Source organism: Salvelinus namaycush, chromosome 27 (genome assembly GCF_016432855.1).
Source record: "Salvelinus namaycush isolate Seneca chromosome 27, SaNama_1.0, whole genome shotgun sequence".
Taxonomy (NCBI): domain Eukaryota; kingdom Metazoa; phylum Chordata; class Actinopteri; order Salmoniformes; family Salmonidae; genus Salvelinus; species Salvelinus namaycush.
In genome coordinates this window covers 7,455,729-7,477,237 of record NC_052333.1, presented here as the reverse complement: position 1 = coordinate 7,477,237, position 21,509 = coordinate 7,455,729, and the positions used below count along the sequence as shown (strand labels likewise).

General features: G+C 42.6%; 2 protein-coding genes across 2 annotated transcripts in view; one reads left to right on the top strand and one right to left on the bottom strand.

Moving 5' to 3' along the window:
- The window catches only part of LOC120022156 (focal adhesion kinase 1-like), a 249,631-nt gene that overhangs the window by 111,325 nt on the left and 116,797 nt on the right, over window positions 1-21,509 (top strand). The window contains exon 3 of the mRNA XM_038966022.1: window positions 10,371-10,609. Within this exon, the coding sequence (XP_038821950.1) occupies window positions 10,403-10,609 (207 nt within the window). The 5' untranslated portion in view covers window positions 10,371-10,402. The remainder of the gene's footprint in view (window positions 1-10,370; window positions 10,610-21,509) is intronic.
- On the bottom strand, window positions 3,725-4,709 carry LOC120022012 (extensin-like). The gene is made up of 2 exons (XM_038965813.1): window positions 4,703-4,709; window positions 3,725-4,611 (listed from the first exon to the last, which is right to left on the bottom strand). The coding sequence occupies exons 1-2, from the start codon at window positions 4,707-4,709 to the stop codon at window positions 3,725-3,727; spliced, it is 894 nt and encodes a 297-aa protein (XP_038821741.1).

Sequence of the window (21,509 nt, the reverse complement as noted above, 5' to 3'; positions counted from 1 at the left end):
AGAGTTGGAGAGAGTTAGAGAGTTAGAGAGTTAGAGAGTTGGAGAGAGGTAGAGGGTGAGAGAGGTAGAGGGAGAGAGAGTTAGAGGGAGAGAGAGTTAGAGGGAGAGAGAGTTAGAGGGAGAGAGAGTTAGAGGGAGAGAGAGAGAGTTAGAGAGTTGGAGAGAGTTAGAGAGTTAGAGAGTTAGAGAGTTAGAGAGTTAGAGAGTTAGAGAGTTGGAGAGAGTTAGAGAGTTGGAGAGAGTTAGAGAGTTAGAGAGTTAGAGAGTTGGAGAGAGTTAGAGAGTTAGAGAGTTGGAGAGAGTTAGAGAGTTAGAGAGTTGGAGAGAGTTAGAGAGTTAGAGAGTTAGAGAGTTGGAGAGAGTTAGAGAGTTGGAGAGAGTTAGAGAGTTGGAGAGAGTTAGAGAGTTAGAGAGTTAGAGAGTTGGAGAGAGTTAGAGAGTTAGAGAGTTAGAGAGTTAGAGAGTTGGAGAGAGTTAGAGAGTTAGAGAGTTGGAGAGAGTTAGAGAGTTAGAGAGTTAGAGAGTTAGAGAGTTAGAGAGTTAGAGAGTTAGAGAGTTGGAGAGTTGGAGAGTTGGAGAGTTAGAGAGTTAGAGAGTTGGAGAGTTGGAGAGTTGGAGAGTTGGAGAGTTGGAGAGTTGGAGAGTTGGAGAGTTAGAGAGAGAGGGAGAGAGTTAGAGAGAGAGGGAGAGAGTTAGAGAGAGAGGGAGAGAGTTAGAGAGAGAGGGAGAGAGTTAGAGAGAGAGGGAGAGAGTTAGAGAGAGAGGGAGAGAGTTAGGGAGAGAGTTAGAGAGAGAGGGAGAGAGTTAGAGAGAGAGGGAGAGAGTTAGAGAGAGAGGGAGAGAGTTAGAGAGAGAGGGAGAGGGAGAGAGTTGGAGAGAGGGAGGGAGTTAGAGGGAGGCCCCACCCTACGGCTGTCAACAACCCCCTCACTGTCTGGCATAGCTCCCACTCAGCCATGCTGAACTTGTTTACAACTACCACTTGCCAATCAGCAGGCTCGAAGTCCCCTCCTCTACACCAGAGAGCCAATGAGAATGCTCACCACTTATCCAGTCATATGATGCCTCTGATACGCTGGATCAAGAGACTTCCTCTTGTCTCCCACATACTTGGGATTTGGATAACATGGGAATGATATGAGACTAAGGCACAACAAAAAAAAGCAACTCGAGGGAATCTCAGGATGAGTCATTCCGTTGCTCAGAGCGGCAGGGAGCATTGTGATAACCAGGATGTGACGCAACGTCAGCGGGGAGAGGCCGAGACGTGTGTGTGTGTGTGTGTGTGTGTGGTTTTCAGCTATGGATAGAAAAGCCAATGAGCATTAGCGGAGCCTCAGTCTCTGTGTAGACTCTGGGGAGAGTTGCTATAGTCTGGGAGTGTGTCAGAGCGTGTGTGTGCGTGGAGGAATCTCTTCTACTTGTCCAATGTATGCAGATGGGTACGGATGTCTCTCTCCACACCACTCCAGGGTGACATGCGCCTGCTGGCCCTTTCTGATTGGAGGTAGGGATTGGACTGGGTATTGATTGGGGTATAGAGAAAATAAAGAAAGAAAGAGAAAAGGGGACAGAAAAGAGAGGCGGAGGACAGAAAAGAGAGGTAGGAGAAGAGAGAAAAGAGAAGGAAAAGCGGACAGAAAAGAGAGGAAGAAAGGAGGACTGAAAAACAAAAGATTCTCAGGTGACATAGTTGCTTGTGTGTCGTTCTTAGGTTTCCAGTTTGTTTGCGTATAATTGTTAGATGGGATCAATTAAATTGGTTGTTGTTTTCATGGTGGCTGTTGCCTTCATGTAAGGACGTTGTTGCTCTCTGTACTCTGTATTAGATCGTGGTCTGTTACTGCTACTGTATGCATTTCACTGTGTGAATGTGATGTGGGGGGGGGGGGGGGGGGGGGGTTGATGTAGTGCAGCTCAGGGAGGTTATGGGCCGTGTTCATGAGAAGCACAAGCTGGGCCCGTACAACTGCTGTTGTCATGACTACATAGCTACCTCTTACCTGATCATTAGTTATTATGCACCTATCAGATACAGTGACATGGGGATTGTGACCAGTATGACATCCTATAAGCACACTTTATTCTGAGACTGGCGTAGTGTAGATAGGATTCAACTGACTGGGGTAGAGTAGATATGATTAAACTGGCTGGGGTAGTGTAGATATGATTAAACTGACTGGGGTAGTGTAGATATGATTAAACTGGCTGGGGTAGTGTAGATATGATTAAACTGACTGGGGTAGTGTAGATATGATTAAACTGGCTGGGGTAGTGTAGATATGATTAAACTGGCTGGGGTAGTGTAGATATGATTCAACTGACTGGGGTAGTGTAGATAGGATTCAACTGACTGGGGTAGTGTAGATAGGATTCAACTGACTGGGGTAGTGTAGATAGGATTCAACTGACTGGGGTAGTGTAGATATGATTAAACTGGCTGGGGTAGTGTAGATATGATTAAACTGTCTGGGGTAGTGTAGATATGATTAAACTGTCTGGGGTAGTGTAGATAGGATTCAACTGTCTGGGGTAGTGTAGATATGATTAAACTGGCTGGGGTAGTGTAGATATGATTAAACTGGCTGGGGTAGTGTAGATATGATTAAACTGGCTGGGGTAGTGTAGATAGGATTCAACTGACTGGGGTAGTGTAGATATGATTAAACAGGCTGGGGTAGTGTAGATAGGATTCAACTGACTGGGGTAGTGTAGATATGATTCAACTGGCTGGGGTAGTGTAGATAGGATTCAACTGGCTGGGGTAGTGTAGATAGGATTCAACTGGCTGGGGTAGTGTAGATAGGATTCAACTGGCTGGGGTAGTGTAGATAGGATTCAACTGGCTGGGGTAGTGTAGATAGGATTCAACTGGCTGGGGTAGTGTAGATAGGATTCAACTGGCTGGGGTAGTGTAGATAGGATTCAACTGGCTGGGGTAGTGTAGATAGGATTCAACTGGCTGGGGTAGTGTAGATAGGATTCAACTGGCTGGGGTAGTGTAGATAGGATTCAACTGGCTGGGGTAGTGTAGATAGGATTCAACTGGCTGGGGTAGTGTAGATAGGATTCAACTGGCTGGGGTAGTGTAGATAGGATTCAACTGGCTGGGGTAGTGTAGATAGGATTCAACTGGCTGGGGTAGTGTAGATAGGATTCAACTGGCTGGGGTAGTGTAGATAGGATTCAACTGGCTGGGGTAGTGTAGATAGGATTCAACTGGCTGGGGTAGTGTAGATAGGATTCAACTGGCTGGGGTAGTGTAGATAGGATTCAACTGGCTGGGGTTGTCGCTACATAATGCCAGCTAGCCACAGATGTCAGCTGTGTGTGTGTTAGTCTTTGTGTGACTGAGTGCATACTGTACGTTGCATACGGACCCTTCTGGAGAGACACTGCTATTTTAGGCCAGCTAATGAGACCAAGGTGCAGTGATCAGTGCCTGTGGCAATTTGACCGCCCCCTCCCCCTTAGTCAGGTATTGCTCGTTCACGTTGCTCGTTCCATGGCTAAGTGAACGCTGCTCGTTCCGTGGGTAAGTGAACGCTGCTCGTTCCGTGGCTAAGTGAACGCTGCTCGTTCCGTGGCTAAGTGAACGCTGCTCGTTCCGTGGCTAAGTGAACGCTGCTCGTTCCGTGGCTAAGTGAACGCTGCTCGTTCCGTGGCTAAGTGAACGCTGCTCGTTCCGTGGCTAAGTGAATGCTCAAACCACTGTCTCTCCCAATCATCTTTGACCGGTGTTTAGGCTTACTGCCCCGGATACTATTGTGTTTGGGCGGCGGGTTGTGTTTGGGCGACGGGTTGTGTTTGGGCGACGGGTTGTGTTTGGGCGACGGGTTGTGTTTGGGCGACGGGTTGTGTTTGGGCGGCGGGTTGTGTTTGGGCGGCGGGTTGTGTTTGGGGCGGCGGGTTGTGTTTGGGCGGCGGGTTGTTTTTGGGGGGGCGGGTTGTGTTTGGGCGGCGGGTTGTGTTTGGGCGGCGGGTTGTGTTTGGGCGGCGGGTTGTGTTTGGGCGACGGGTTGTGTTTGGGCGGCGGGTTGTGTTTGGGCGACGGGTTGTGTTTGGGCGACGGGTTGTGTTTGGGCGGCGGGTTGTGTTTGGGCGGCGGGTTGTGTTTGGGCGGCGGGTTGTGTTTGGGCGGCGGGTTGTGTTTGGGCGGCGGGTTGTGTTTGGGGGGCGGGTTGTGTTTGGGCGGCGGGTTGTGTTTGGGCGGCGGGTTGTGTTTGGGCGGCGGGTTGTGTTTGGGCGGCGGGTTGTGTTTGGGGGGCGGGTTGTGTTTGGGCGGCGGGTTGTGTTTGGGGGGCGGGTTGTTTTTGGGGCGGCGGGTTGTGTTTGGGCGACGGGTTGTTTTTGGGGGGCGGGTTGTGTTTGGGGGGCGGGTTGTGTTTGGGCGGCGGGTTGTGTTTGGGGGGCGGGTTGTGTTTGGGCGGCGGGTTGTTTTTGGGGCGGCGGGTTGTGTTTGGGCGGCGGGTTGTGTTTGGGGGGCGGGTTGTGTTTGGGCGGCGGGTTGTGTTTGGGGGGCGGGTTGTTTTTGGGGGGGCGGGTTGTGTTTGGGCGGCGGGTTGTGTTTGGGCGGCGGGTTGTGTTTGGGCGGCGGGTTGTGTTTGCGAACTCATTTTAGCAACAAGCAGCATGGCTGATATTAGACAGAAAAACGCTGCAGATCTCAATGTGGAAGAGGAATATACGTATCAGGCTGTACACTCCATGAACTACTGGATTAACAAAGACTTCTACAAACATCTAATAGATCAGCAGGAAAATAACGTGGAAGGCCTTCCTGTAACACTTTATGGATTCTACCAACAAAAGTGTTCATGATCTGTTTAAGGATGTAATGAAATTCAAACACAGTTTGGACACAGCGCAGGAGCTAAAGGGTGCGAATGTCACCAGCCAGACCGCATTCAAAACCATGTCTGAGGATTTCACCATTTTCCTAACACTTGACAAGCACTCTTCCCAAAGGAGACTACCTCAAAAAGCTATCGAGGCGCAATAACATTTTAATTGATGGAATTGAGGATGTAAAGACTGAAACTCGGCATGACACAGAAGTCAAGGTCAAGAAACTCCTGTCAGATCATCACAAACTGGATCCTAAACTCATGGAGATACAGAGGGTCAGATCAAACTGGATCCTAAACTCATGGAGATACAGAGGGTCAGATCAAACTGGATCCTAAACTCATGGAGATACAGAGGGTCAGATCAAACTGGATCCTAAACTCATGGAGATACAGAGGGTCAGATCAAACTGGATCCTAAACTCATGGAGATACAGAGGGTCAGATCAAACTGGATCCTAAACTCATGGAGATACAGAGGGTCAGATCAAACTGGATCCTAAACTCATGGAGATGGAGAGGGTCAGATCAAACTGGATCCTAAACTCATGGAGAGGGTCAGATCAACTCAAACTGGATCCTAAACTCATGGAGATGGAGAGGGTCAGATCAAACTGGATCCTAAACTCATGGAGATGGAGAGGGTCAGATCAAACTGGATCCTAAACTCATGGAGATGGAGAGGGTGCATAGCAATGGCCCTTTCTTCCCCAGTGGATAGCCCAGATCTATAGTGGTGAAACTGCTGAGGTTCAAAGACAAGGAGGAGATTCTCAGGAGAGCCAAGTGCCTGAAGGGAACCAAAATCTTCATCAATTTAGACTTCTCCGAAAAGGTAAACATCAAAAGAAAGGAACTGCTGCTATGACTAATTGAAGAACAGAAGAAAGGTAACATCGCATACCTGAAGTATGATCAGCTGGTCGTTCACCCCGCCTCTTGTAGGCCTATGGCAAGTGACTCCGCTATAGTCAACTGACTCACACACCCACACACATAGACAGACACACATATTTATTCTACTTTGTTCATGTGTTTCACCTAACATCGTGACCTAAAACACACTGTTCTTATAGTCTTCAGTGGTGTTATGTGGACTGTGTCAATGTGGCTTCCATAGGAAGTGCACCCCATTGATCAAACTAACACCAACGTGTGGTTGTATTGGACATGTGAGGCCTGTTTCCTTTCCACTCTCTGGAATATATCTCTTAGTTGGGCAGGATATCATCTCTGATAACATGGTCTTTAACCCATTAATATTAATGAAGCCAAGGATATCATTTCTGATAACATGGTCTTTAACCCATTAGATATTAATGAAGCCAAGGATATCAGCCCTGATAACATGGTCTTTAACCTGTTAGATATTAATGAAGCCAAGGATATCATCTCTGATAACATGGTCTTTAACCCATTAGATATTAATGAAGCCAAGGATATCAAACCTGATAACATGGTCTTTAACCCATTAGATATTAATGAAGCCAACAATAAATATAATTCTGAAGTCCATCTATATAACACAAGACACTGTGATAACCTTTACCCTGCCCACTGCCGTACCTCACATAGTCAATTCTCTATCAGATACAGCGGTACCATACTCTGGAATTCTTATCTTCACATTGCCAAAACATCATCATCCCTCAATAACTTCAAGCGAAGACTGGAGGTCAGCCTGATGAACCAAACTACTCAGTAATCTCCTCCATGAAGACTGGGGGTCAGCCTGATGAACCAAACTACTCAGTAATCTCCTCCATGAAGACTGGAGGTCAGCCTGATGAACCAAACTACTCAGTAATCTCCTCCATGAAGACTGGGGATCAGCCTGATGAACCAAACTACTCAGTAATCTCCTCCATGAAGATTGGAGGTCAGCCTGATGAACCAAACTACTCAGTAATCTCCTCCATGAAGACTGGAGGTCAGCCTTATGAACCAAACTACTCAGTAATCTCCTCCATGAAGACCGGGGGTCAGCCTTATGAACCAAACTACTTAGTAATCTCCTCCATGAAGACTGGGGGTCAGCCTTATGAACCAAACTACTTAGTAATCTCCTCCATGAAGACCGGGGGTCAGCCTTATGAACCAAACTACTTAGTAATCTCCTCCATGAAGACTGGGGGTCAGCCTGATGAACCAAACTACTCAGTAATCTCCTCCATGAAGACTGGGGGTCAGCCTTATGAACCAAACTACTCAGTAATCTCCTCCATATAGCCTAATTATTGCACACATGCACACACACATTTAGACAAAACAAATACTATTTGTTTTTTTCGTGATTACTTATAAATTCATTTATACATTTAGAATTAGTAGGTTTGGGTATCTGTTTTAACAAACCTTTTTTATTTAGGTACTTACAGTATATAGTGTTTTTGTGGTGTGGTTTTCATACAAGCCTTGGGCTTCCAACCACACCTGCACAGCTTTTTTATTTTATATAATTTATCTGTATTGTTGTTTATCACTTGTTTTCTTTGGTGCAAATAAATTACATTTAAAGTATAATATTTGATATTCTGGCCAGCAAACCCCCCCCCCCCCCCCCCCAGTGCTAACCACCTTTCTCTCTGTAACCAGCTGAATGTGTGTGTGACCGGTCTGTCCTGCGACGCCTCACCACAGGGGCGTGTTCTGTCCTCCTGTTCCCTGGATGTAGACCATCATCTAATGCCTGTTAATAACATGGACAAACAGAACACACTGGCCAGCAGGAATGTAGCAGAGATTACATCTAGTGCCCCATTTTGCTCACACACACACACACCCGCGCGTCCACAAACACACACACCCACCCTGGCCCCTGGAGAGAGAGAGCGGCTCAACTTAGTGTGTGTTGATTTGATACTGGCCAGGCATCTGACAGCCCTGTGTGTCTGTGTATCCTGTCTGAAGTAACAGGCCAGACCCCAGCTCAGACCAGGAGATTAACTGAAAAGAGAAGTTTCAGTCAGTACTGCAGTGCACACTGTCTGTCACTTACTGTTGACTAGCGCCTTTGGCTCTGTGGACGCCAGGATGAAAAAAATAAAAGCAGTGCACTTAAAGCTAGTGCCCCTGCTGTTTTCGTACTGCAGCCAGTGCTGTGGTGCAATGCCCACCGTCCGTTCTCAAATGGACTGCACTGCTGCCAATCCTTGTATCCATTACAGTCCTTTTAAATGTATAAAGAAAACATATTTTAACTCTGCAGCTCTCTTTAAAGCTCACATGCTAAACCTTGTATCTGTGGCATTTCATTGGAGGCCAAATCCAGTAGAAGTCTCCTGTTTTCCATCGACCGGTGCTTAGTCACTATGTGGGTGCACTCTCACTTCTACCAGGGGAGGTTATTTTGGGCTTTTCCAGCCACACAGAGGGCACTGTTCCTGCTGACACAAGCTGAATGCACATGTAGTATATTCCCCCAACAGCTCCACACTAGTTGAAGTATATTCCCCCAACAGCTCCACACTGGTTGAAGTATATTCCCCCAACAGCTCCACACTAGTTGAAGTATATTCCCCCAACAGCTCCACACTAGTTGAAGTATATTCCCCCAACAGCTCCACACTAGTTGAAGTATATTCCCCCAACAGCTCCACACCAGTTGAAGTATATTCCCCCAACAGCTCCACACTAGTTGAAGTATATTCTCCCAACAGCTCCACACTGGTTGAAGTATATTCCCCCAACAGCGCCACACTAGTTGAAGTATATTCCCCCAACAGCTCCACACTGGTTGAAGTATATTCCCCCAACAGCTCCACACTGGTTGAAGTATATTCCCCCAACAGCTCCACACTAGTTGAAGTATATTCCCCCAACAGCTCCACACTAGTTGAAGTATATTCCCCCAACAGCTCCACACTAGTTGAAGTATATTCCCCCAACAGTTCCACACTAGTTGAAGTATATTCCCCCAACAGCTCCACACCTGTTGAAGTATATCCCCCCAACAGCTCCACACTAGTTGAAGTATATTCCCCCAACAGTTCCACACTAGTTGAAGTATATTCCCCCAACAGCCCAAATAAATGCTTCACAGAGTTCAAGTAACAGACACATCTCAACATCAACTGTTCAGAGTAGACTGCGTGAATCAGGCCTTCATGGTCAAATTGGTGCAAAGAAACCACTAGAAGAAGAGACTTGCTTGGGCCAAGAAAAATGCGCAATGGACATTAGACAGGTGTAAATGTGTCCTTTGGTCTGATGAGTCCAAATGTGAGTTTTTTGTTCCAACCGCCGTGTCTTTGTGAGAAGTATGATCTCTGCATGTGTGGTTCCCACCGTGAAGCATGGAGGAGGTGGTTTGATGGTGTGGGGGTGCTTTGCTGGTGACACTGTCATGATTTATTTAGAATTCAAGGCACACTTAACCAGCATGGCCACCACAGCATTCTGCAGCGATACGCTATCCCATCTGGTTTGCGCTTAGTGGGACTATCATTTGTTTTTCAACAGGACAATGACCCAAAACACACCTGCACTCTGTGTAAAGGCTATTTGACCAAGAAGGAGCGTGATGGTGCTACATCGGATGACCTTGCCTCCACAATCACCCGACTTCAGCCCAATTGAGATGGTTTTGGATGAGTTGGACCGCAGGGTGAAGGAAAAACAGCCAACAAGTCGCTCAGCATATGTGGGAACTCCTTCAAGACTGTTGGAAAAGCATTCCTCGTGAAGCTGATTAACAGAATGCCAAGAGTGTGCAAAGATGTCATCAAGGCAAAGGGTGGCTACTTTGAAGAATTCTGATTTGTTTAACACTTTTTTTGGTTACTACATGATTCCATATGTGTTATTTCATAGTTTTGATGATTTCACTATTATTCTACAATGTCAAAAATAGTAAATAATAAATAAAAACCTGAGTAGGTGTGTCCAAACTTTTGACTGGTACTGTATATTCACCCAACAGCTCCACACTAGTTGTGTCAGCCTGCATTCTATCAGGAACCTAGGTGTGACTGACTACCACAATAGCATGTCTGATTGCTCTTATGATAATAGGATTCCAGATGCATTCACCCTTCCAGATTTACCACTGATATTATAGTGAGATGTGGTGTGTCAATTAATTGTTTTCCGTGGAGTTCTCTGCTCCTTTTCAGTATGTGAAGTGTGAGGAAAGACTGTTACACTTTGTCACACCTTGCTGCATTGTGCAATATGAACCCTTTTCACACCTTCAACTTGCTGATACATTTTTCACCGTGCCGCATAATTCTATCATAATTCATTCATAAAGAAATTATTATTGGAGGCTCAGTCAAGGTTGTTAAGAGAAAATGTTGACTTCCCATGCTTTATATTTCAGGGATGATGTATGATGTTTCTACTGTGTTATCACCCAGTGTGTAACCATAGAATGAATATGAGTAGAACTGTGATCCCCAGTCAAGTCAAGGATGCCATAATGGGTGAACTGGTGGCCATTTTGAGTTTCCCCATATGATTATCGCAGGAATTCTAATTCTACGGTTGTTTTTTCTCTCTATCTCTCTCTCTCTCCACTTACAGAATATGACAGACACCTAGCGCACAGCAAAGGCATGGCGACAGCATACCTGGACCCCAACCTCAACCACGCCCTGGCTGGGGGGGCCAAGTCGCGCCTCAGCGCGGGCACAGGCACAGCCACCGAGCGAGCCCCCGGGGCTCCAGACAGGGTCCTGAAGGTCTTCCATCACTTCGAGAGCAACAGCGAGCACAGCACATGGGCCAGTAACATCCGCCATGGGGACGCCACCGATGTCAGGGTAAGACAGACGGAAAATGTCTCAACAGGGGTCACACACCCACTCAGTTGAAGTAGATGTTGCCACTAATCACAGGTCTGGGATCTGATTATCACACACGATGGAACAGCATCTGACCCTGCATCAGAACTAGAGCCAATCAGTGTAGACCCAGCTTTAACCTGCAACTCATTTTACATTTACATTTGACATTTTAGTCATTTAGCAGATGCTCTTATCCAGAGCGGCTTACGGGAGCAATTAGGGTTAAGTGCCTTGCTCAAGGGCACATTGACAGATTTTTCACCTAGTCGGCTCGGAGATTCAAACCAGCGACTTTTCGGTTACTGCTGCCATGTAATGGATAATGGACCTATATATTTTTTGAGTAATATAATCTTTGAGAGGTAACAATCACCTAAATTAAAGCTGGACAGTCAGGGAGAATTTTAAGTTTCAAAAACAATGAATTTAGCAGTATTGATTTTGTTACGTTAAAGCAAAAGAACACAGCGTTAGCCATGGTAAAATGTGTAGAATTACAGGAAATTAGCTTTTAAATGGAAACAATTTCTCTCAGGTCCATGGAGAAATTTGTAGACTTGCAGAAAATTGTCTTAAAGATTCAGAAATGTCTCTACACTGCCAAGATGGGTGGCCTGTACATTTATCAACAAAACCTGTACACACAGTCATGAACAAGTGGTGTGTGTGTACCTGGATCTCCTACAAACACACACAGACTGATACCCTCACTCTGTTTGTCTCTCTTGATTTTTTTATGACCATTTTCATTATTTTATTTCACTTAGTCCTGCCTAAGATGTTCACTGTACCTAGCAATCACACCTGCATCCCTGTACATGTGACTGTTGAACACTGAATCTCTCCTGCGCTGAATTAATTCATCATTGACTGGATGCAGTGGTTTGGCTGTTGGAGCCCAGTGTATAGTTGTGTTTAGTCATTCTCCCGAAACCGACAGTTGACCCTAAAATTATTGTAATTTTTCACTAAATATCCTCTTGGATCACTGAGATTAGGATCTATAATTATCTATTTCATAATTATGTTTTTTGATCAGATATTATGCCACAACATTCTCATTACCTCAACAGTCCAAAAAAGTTATAAACAAATCAATTTCTAAATGATTATTTTTTACATTGCTCCCCTAATGAAAAGGCCTGAGTTAAACATAACACTGTCATTTTTTTGTTTCAAATGAAATTATAAAATTATTTAAAAAATTCAATCAAACTTTTTCACAATTAGAGCTTTTTATCCGTTTCGGTAATGAGAATGCTCAGTGAGGTAAAGGGATGTTTGAGGATAAGAACCTCATTCTGAAGGCATAAAAGGGAATATATTAATTTAGCATTTATTACATTTACCACTCCTCTAGGTATTTTTATGATTTATGGACAAACTACAGCAACATATTTAGTTTTATTCAAATAAATTATGTTTTTCTAAAGAAAAATTGTAAGAAAATAATTTAATCTGGATGCATTTCTTTAATTCAAATTTGGGGTGAAAATATACAAAATACAGGTGCAAATGTACAATGTATTTAAAATATGACACTATAGATCCTCAGAATGATAGTTGTTTTTTGCCGGTGCATCATGGTTTTGTAACTCAATTTGCTACAGAAATGTTTAAAACTGGTTTCATGAGATTCACCCAGCTGCTGCTGCTGTACAGAGACTATTGATTAGTTGCACATCAGTTGCACATCAGAGCAGCGGTGCAGCAGCTTGTTGGTTTGTCAATAGCTATATGTTAGTGAAAGTTCAGAGCACAATCCCTAGTTGCTTTTCATATTGGAATACCGAACTGTGATCGTTGTGTGGTTACGCTGCAACTGTCTAACTGCACTCCGACTCTGTCTGCACATGTTTCGCGAAGGCAGAGGTCTGTGTGTGTCTTCATCAGTACATGTTGCAGATTCTCTTTTAACTGACGTTGCAGTGCCTTAGCGCGGTGATCTTTAGTGGCAGTCAACCTAGGTCTCACATAAGGCGCACCTGAGGCCTCAAAGTTGGCTAATTACACAATACCATTCACACAGCTCATATACAGTAGGGCACACATTTAAACATGTGTGAATTATGACCCTCTGGGACCAGCATTGTCTTTCCTCAGGTAGAGTCTTAAAAACCCTAGCCTGATCCAAGATCTGTTTGTGCTGTCTTTTTTTTTTAGCTCTTACGTTCATTGTCACGCATGCCAAAGGGGTTGGCAAGACAGCACAACCAGATCTTAAACCAGGCTATGCAAACACAAAATACATTTGAAAGAAATGTGGGTACATTTTCCCTGCCCTCACTGACACAGACAGTGGTCTCAGGTGTGTGGTGGTGTGAAACTGGAAATTGATTCCTGGCACCTAACATAAGCCCATAGATCTCTTATTTCCTAGAGAAAGAAAACTATTGAAACAAGGGAATAACTCCCGAATGACACCCAATTCCTTATGTAGTGCACTACTTTTGTCCAGAGCCCTATGGGGCCTGGTTAAAAGTAGTGCACTAAATAGGGAATAGGTTGCCATTTTTGAGAGGCAGCCATGGTGCATAGGTCTCAGTGCAGTCAGCAGATATCTGTGTTAAGTTGTGTGTTAGATCCACATTCTCTTCCTGGTTCCATCCCAGAATAAACATGTTCCTATTTCCTGAGCTGGTCTCCAAAGACCCCCCATCCCATCACACATATCCTGTTCATACGACATCAATAGCACTCTGCCTGTCTGCTATGTGTCCCAAATGGTACCCTATTCCCTACGGAGTGCACTGCTCTGGTCAAAAGTAGTGCACTATATAGGGATTGGGAATTGTGAGCCATTTGGGCTGCAGGCCATACAGTCTCATCCTATCCTAGATATCCTGTTGATGCTGCTTCCATAGTAACGCGTAGAATTACATATAAAACATGGAATGTAATTGCATATCTATGAATAACCTTCTGCCTAGTGCACATTAGTCATCCATATTAATTTCCTGAATCCACATGACTATACGCCAGTGGGATTTCTTTTTGGACCCTTAAAACAAGGGAAGGGTAGTAAAATGAGCTTGTTTGTTAGAGACAATCTGTCATATCATCATAGATGCGGCTGTCATCGTGTTTAGCCTAATATTGTGTGATGGGGAATTTGTCATGTTCAGTTTGTCTTGTTCTAATGAGAGAGACTGTTATCGTAAGCAGACTGATTCTGTCTCTATAACCTTCTACTACTGTTGCTACTACTACTACTACTACTACTACTACTACTACTACTGCTACTACTACTACTACTGCTACTACTACTACTACTGCTACTGCTACTGCTACTACTGCTAGTACTAGTACTAGTACTACTACTACTACTACTACTACTACTGCTGCTGCTGTTGCTGCTGCTGCTGCTGCTACTACTACTGCTGCTACTACTGCTAGTACTAGTACTAGTACTACTACTAGTAAGGACTTTCCCCAGGTCTGCTGGGAGTATACATGTGCTGATCTTTTAGATCATATCAAATCAGTAATTCAGATGGCATGTGACATTTTAAGAGATTTATGTTATGGCTAAGTATTCTGGTGCAATTTGTTTCTCACAAAGACAGATATGGTAGCCTACTATTTCCTTGTCTGCCGTATCATGGAACCAGGCCTATTCACAGCATGCTTTAAATCACCCAATAGTTATCATGCTTTAAATCACCCAGTATTTATCATGCTTTAAATCACCCAGTATTTATCATGCTTTAAATCACCCAGTATTTATCATGCTTTAAATCACCCAGTATTTATCATGCTTTAAATCACCCAGTAGTTATCATGCTTTAAATCACCCAGTATTTATCATGCTTTAAATCACCCAGTATTTATCATGCTTTAAATCACCCAGTAGTTATCATGCTTTAAATCACCCAGTAGTTATCATGCTTTAAATCACCCAGTAGTTATCATGCTTTAAATCACCCAGTAGTTATCATGCTTTAAATCACCCAATAGTTATCATGCTTTAAATCACCCAGTATTTATCATGCTTTAAATCACCCAGTATTTATCATGCTTTAAATCACCCAGTATTTATCATGCTTTAAATCACCCAGTATTTATCATGCTTTAAATCACCCAGTATTTATCATGCTTTAAATCACCCAGTAGTTATCATGCTTTAAATCACCCAATAGTTATCATGCTTTAAATCACCCAGTATTTATCATGCTTTAAATCACCCAGTATTTATCATGCTTTAAATCACCCAATAGTTATCATGCTTTAAATCACCCAGTATTTATCATGCTTTAAATCACCCAATAGTTATCATGCTTTAAATCACCCAGTAGTTATCATGCTTTAAATCACCCAGTAGTTATCATGCTTTAAATCACCCAGTAGTTATCATGCTTTAAATCACCCAATAGTTATCATGCTTTAAATCACCCAGTATTTATCATGCTTTAAATCACCCAGTATTTATCATGCTTTAAATCACCCAGTATTTATCATGCTTTAAATCACCCAGTATTTATCATGCTTTAAATCACCCAGTATTTATCATGCTTTAAATCACCCAGTAGTTATCATGCTTTAAATCACCCAATAGTTATCATGCTTTAAATCACCCAGTATTTATCATGCTTTAAATCACCCAGTATTTATCATGCTTTAAATCACCCAATAGTTATCATGCTTTAAATCACCCAGTATTTATCATGCTTTAAATCACCCAATAGTTATCATGCTTTAAATCACCCAGTATTTATCATGCTTTAAATCACCCAGTATTTATCATGCTTTAAATCACCCAATAGTTATCATGCTTTAAATCACCCAGTATTTATCATGCTTTAAATCACCCAGTATTTATCATGCTTTAAATCACCCAGTATTTATCATGCTTTAAATCACCCAGTATTTATCATGCTTTAAATCACCCAATAGTTATCATGCTTTAAATCACCCAGTATTTATCATGTTTTTCCAGCTATATGGTACAAGCGGGAGATAAATATGACATTTGACTGATGCTAGTTTGAAGTTGTAGTCTAGCATTTAGAATTTTAGTAGCCCAAGACAAATTAGTCCATTTCTCCCATTGCTTCTGTCTCCATTCTGGGTTCTGGAGGTATTTTTCCTCTTTGAAATGGAGTCCATTTGTATTGTCAGTTCTGCCACCTGGCCTACAGAACAATCACCAGCAGAACTGCGTCAATATGGTTCTGTTTGCAGCATTTGGCCATTACATTCTGAGTAGGCAATTGCCAGCTTCTTGAAAACGGGCGAGAAATGAAAATTATTAATTTGTATGTAAGATGTTTTTCTTTCTAATTGGGCAGACTCATTTTTGCAATTACTCAGCCACTCTCTCCACCATGCTCCTGGGAACTCAGCGCCCAATACATTCAGCACCCAATACATTCAGCGCCCAATATTGGATTAGAAGACATTAATGTAGATTGTGTTGAGTGTACTGAATACTGGATGGAAAGAGAGAACTGATCCTTTCCTTGGTCTCACTAACTTCAGTCTTTTGACAGACAGAAGTGTCGAGTCATAATGTAAAACTCAAGCTTTGTCAGTAGCTATGCGTCACGTCAAACAATGATCTTCGGGGAATCACATTCTTTACGTAGTTGAAGGCCAATAAGAACTACTTGTCGGATCATTTGAGGTTAGTGGATAATAAGATGATGTTGGAGTTGAACATAATTTCATCTTGACGGCCTGATGTATGGCAACGTGACACTACTACCAGTGATTGGACGATTTGGCTGCTCCACCTTCCTCCCCTCCCCAGCTTATACTTGGGGCATTTTTGTATTCCCCCCACTAAATAGTTAAGGTTAGGATTGGGGGAAGGGAATCTGATCCTAGATCTGTACCTACGGGAAACTTCACCATGCTCTCCAACCACCAACCCAAGAAGCCTACCGAGGCCCATTATTTAATCATTCTATTGGAAGACTTGGGTTTTACATGCATCTTAGTAAACAGAGACAGAGACATGCTTCTGCTTAGCCGCCCTTAGCTGGCTAAATAATCTTCTGTTAGAGCACTTTTACATGATCCTATTGCATTTCTTTAACACCACCCGCCATCGGACTCCCAAGGAGGGTTTTTCAGCTTGTCTCATCTCTGCAGGAATATTTTTCCTTCACTGTAAGAGAAAATAACTAGGTACAGCCATCAAATCACATGAAGGCATTGTTACTGTAGTAGATACAGAACTACAGCCTAAAGTAAAGGTGCTGTACGGTTACATCGAATATCTTTACTCAGTGTTCTCCTGGTCCCTAGTAGAGGTCGACCGATTATGATTTTTCAACGCCGATACCGATTATTGGAGGACCAAAAAAAGCCGATACCGATTAACCTCTAATTCCTCCCAAACCCGGATCCGGGAGCACCCCCATCAGTAAAAAAGCTGACTAGCATAGCCTAGCATAGCGTCACAAGTAAATACTAGCATCTAAATATCATTAAATCACAAGTCCAAGACACCAGATGAAAGATACATATCTTGTGAATCCAGCCATCGTTTCTGATTTTTAAAATGTTTTACAGGGAAGACACAATATGTAAATCTATTAGCTAACCACGATAGCAAAAGACACAACTTTTTTTTTTCACCATTTTTTTCCTGCATAGGTAGCTATCACAATTTCGACCAAATAAAGATATAAATAGCCACTAACCAAGAAACAACTTCATCAGATGACAGTCTGATAACATATTTATTGTATAGCATATGTTTTGTTAGAAAAATGTGCATATTTCAGGTATAAATCATAGTTTACCATTGCAGCCACCATCACAACTCTCACCAAAGCAACTAGAATAACTACAGAGACCATCGTGTATTACCTAATTACTCATCATAAAACATTTCTTAAAAATACACAGCGTACAGCAAATGAAAGACACAGATCTTGTGAATCCAGCCAATATTTCAGATTTTCTAAGTGTTTTACAGCGAAAACACAATATAGCGTTATATTAGCTTACCACAATAGCAAACATCACAACAGCATTGATTCAAGCCAAAAATAGCGATAACGTATACACCACCAAAATATATTAATTTTTTCACTAACCTTCTCAGAATTCTTCAGATGACAGTCCTATAACATCATATTACACAATGCATATAGAGTTTGTTCGAAAATGTGCATATTTAGCGGCACAAATCGTGGTTATACAATGAGAAAAGTTGCCAAGCTGCCCAGAAAATGTCGGGAGAAATCTTTGGAGAGGCACCTATTCTAATCAATAAATAATCATAAACTTGACTAAAAAATACAGGTTGGACAGCAAATGAAAGACAAATTAGTTCTTAATGCAATCGCTGTGTTACATTTTTAAAATTAACGTTACTACAACATACAGCGTGCGTTAAAGCGAGGCTACACTGAAATTAATGGCGGCTTATGCATTTAACATTTTTCAACAGAACAACGAATTATCAGCATAAATAGTTCTTACTTTTTGATGAACTCCCATCAGAATCTTGGGAAAGGTGTCCTTTGTCCAAAAGAATCGTTGCTCGGTTGTAGAATGTCCTCTTCAACGTTGCAATTAGCAGTAAACATTAGCCATGTGGTCCAGACATCACCAACTCCCTAGAACGCAACACTAATAAATATCAGAAAATCGCAATATACTGACATAAACTGATATAATTCGGTTTAAAATAACAACATTATGATGTCTTTAACACCCATATCGAATAAAAACACAGCCGGATATTTCTAAGAGTTATAACCAAAGGTTCTAGTACGATATGCCAAGCTCCTTCCTGCGTCAGAGCGAAGAGGGAAAAGACCAGTACTTTTCTTCCCAAGCCATTTATAACCTTTCAGATCTGCCTAGAGACTCCATTTCAAGTCTCACTATTCGCTAACAACAAGGGGAAGGCGTATGCAGTGCATCTCAACCAATAGAAGACAGGCAGATTTATAAACAGATCTGAGAACAGCCAGCAAAATTTTGCATTCTCACATCCACATAGGAAAATTGCTCTAAGTCCAGTTCTGTTTCACTCACAGATATAATTCAAACGGTTTTAGAAACTAGAGAGTGTTTTCTATCCAATAGTAATAATAATATGCATATTGTACGAGCAAGAATTGAGTACGAGGCAGTTTAATTTGGGAACGTAATTATTACAAAGTGCTAACAGCACCCCCTATTGACAAGAAGTTTTAATCGGCCGGTTTAAAAATAAAAATAAATGTATTTGTAATAATGACAATTACAACAATACTGAATGAACACTTATTTTAACTTAATATAATACAGCAATAAAATCTATTTAGCCTCATAAATAATGAAACATGTTCAATTTGGTTTAAATAATGCAAAAACAAAGTGTTGGAGAAGAAAGTAAAAGTGCAATATGTGCCATGTAAGAAAGCTAACGTTTAAGTTCCTTGCTCAGAACATGAGAACATATGAAGAAGTTTTAGGTTGTAGTTATTATAGGAATTATAGGACTATTTCTCTCTATACGATTTGTATTTCATATACCTTTGACTATAGGATGTTCTTATAGGCACTTTAGTATTGCCAGTGTAACTGTCACGGCCGATGCTGGAAGACCAAAGCACAGCGTGGTATTCCTTTTATTTTAGAAAATGTCGCCAACAAAACAACAAATGAAAAAACAACCGTGAAGCTTACAGGGCTAAGTGCCATTAACAAAAGTCAACTTCCCACACTGAAAGGAGGGAAAAGGGCTACCTAAGTATGGTTCCCAATTAGAGACAACGATACAGCTGTCCCTAATTGAGAACCATACCCGGCCAAAACATAGAAATAAAGAAACAGCTTTCAATGTTATGTCATAATTACGTAAAATTCTGGCAAATTAATTCGCAACGAGCCAGGCGGCCGAAACTGTTGCATATACCCTGACTCTGCGTGCAATGAACGCAAGAGAAGTGACACAATTTCACCTGGTTAATATTGCCTGCTAACCTGGATTTCTTTGAGCTAAATATGCAGGTTTAAAAATATATACTTCTGTGTATTGATTTTAAGAAAGGCATTGATGTTTATGGTTAGGTACAGTCGTGCAACGATTTCGCAAATGCGCTTTTGTTAAATCATCCCCTGTTTGGCGAAGTTGGCTGTCTTTGTTAGGAAGAAATAGTCTTCCCACAGTTCGCAATGAGCCAGGCGGCCCAAACTGCTGCATATACCCTGACTCTATTGCAAGAGAAGTGACACCATTTTTCCTAGTTAAAAGAAATTCATGTTAGCAGGCAATATTAACTAAATATGCAGGTTTAAAAATATATACTTGTGTATTGATTTTAAGAAAGGCATTGATGTTTATGGTTAGGTACACGTTGGAGCAACGACAGTCCTTTTTCGCGAATGCCACCACATCGATTTTATGCAACGCAGGACACTAGTAATATCATCAACCATGTGTAGTTAACTAGTGATTATGATTGATTGATTGATTGATTTTTATAAGATAAGTTTAATGCTAGCTAGCAACTTACCACCTTACTGCATTCGCGTAACACGCAGGCTCCTTGTGGAGTGCAATGTAATCAGGTGGTTAGAGCATTGGACTAGTTAACCGTAAGGTTGCAAGATTGAATCCCCGAGCTGACAAGGTAAAAATCTGTCATTCTGCCCCTGAACAAGGCAGTTAACCCACCGTTCCTAGGCCGTCATTGAAAATAAGAATGTGTTCTTAACTGACTTGCCTAGTTAAATAAAGGTGTAAAAAAAAAACGGCCAAATTGTGTCCAAAAATACAGATTTACGATTGTTATGAAAACTTGAAATCGGCCCTAATTAATCGTCCATTCCGATTAATCGGTCGACCTCTAGTCCCTAGTGCATTGTTACTGGGACTACCAATCAAAATGGATTCTTGTTTCACTTTTTCTACCTTCTAAAGAGCCCAGTTCCTCTAGTCCTATTCCACGACACTGTCTTGCCGTGGACAGTCTTCAAGAGACATTTCCATTACAGATGCAGAAAGTCAGTCCCCAAGGCCAGAGCAGCATAGAGACCTGCCTAAGTTGGAAATCACATTACCAAACACAGGCTTGGAATTCACTCTCCCAATTGGAATGTTTCTCCTCTCTTCCTCCTCTCCTCTTCCTCTTCTCCTCTCTCCCCTCCTTCTCTCCCCTGGGGCAGTGATCAGGCCCTGTTATCCTCTACACTGTTTCCACTGGCCATCAGACTGCAACTGGGGCACAGTTTAAACGGCCTGGCTTTCTATTTCCCCTCAAAATACAATCTTCATAAATATGCAATGACTTTTAAGTGTTTGTGCCGGAATCTCACGTTTGTATTGCCTGTGTGTAGTACTATGTATTCATACAGCCGCTCATGACCCCAACCCAGCCATGCGAGGCCAGAATGTCTCCTTGTCAGGCAGCCATAGACTTAACATGGAGCCCTAGTTTTGCTCACTTACAGCATTTTATGACAGGCATGTGAGTGGTCCATCTGGCCAGTCATAGACTTTACAGTCAAGAGCTAGTCTATTGAGACTCTAGTTGGCACTTTATGTTCGACTCGTCGTGAGTGGTCCGTCTGGTCTGGTCTGGGGGTTTGATGTTAAACTGGACAGACACTGAGACGATGTCACAGAGAGAGACATGGAGGTTCTGACAGAGTGGCCGTTTGAGTGTCACATTGTTCCTGTGGAGCTGATCAGATGGGGGGTAATGGTTGGTGCCCTCCTTGGCCACTCTGCCAAAGCTGCACACACCCCACTAATCCGCTCAGACAGCCTACCCACTGTCACTAGGCAGACGGGCCACTGCCATGGCATAAGATAACATCACTCACACAGAACGGTTGTAAGAGCCTGTCTTCTCTTCACCTCTCAGTAGAAGGGATTCTATGTCTGTTATCTATATGTGTTTACTGTGTTTTGTTGTCTGTCTCCAGA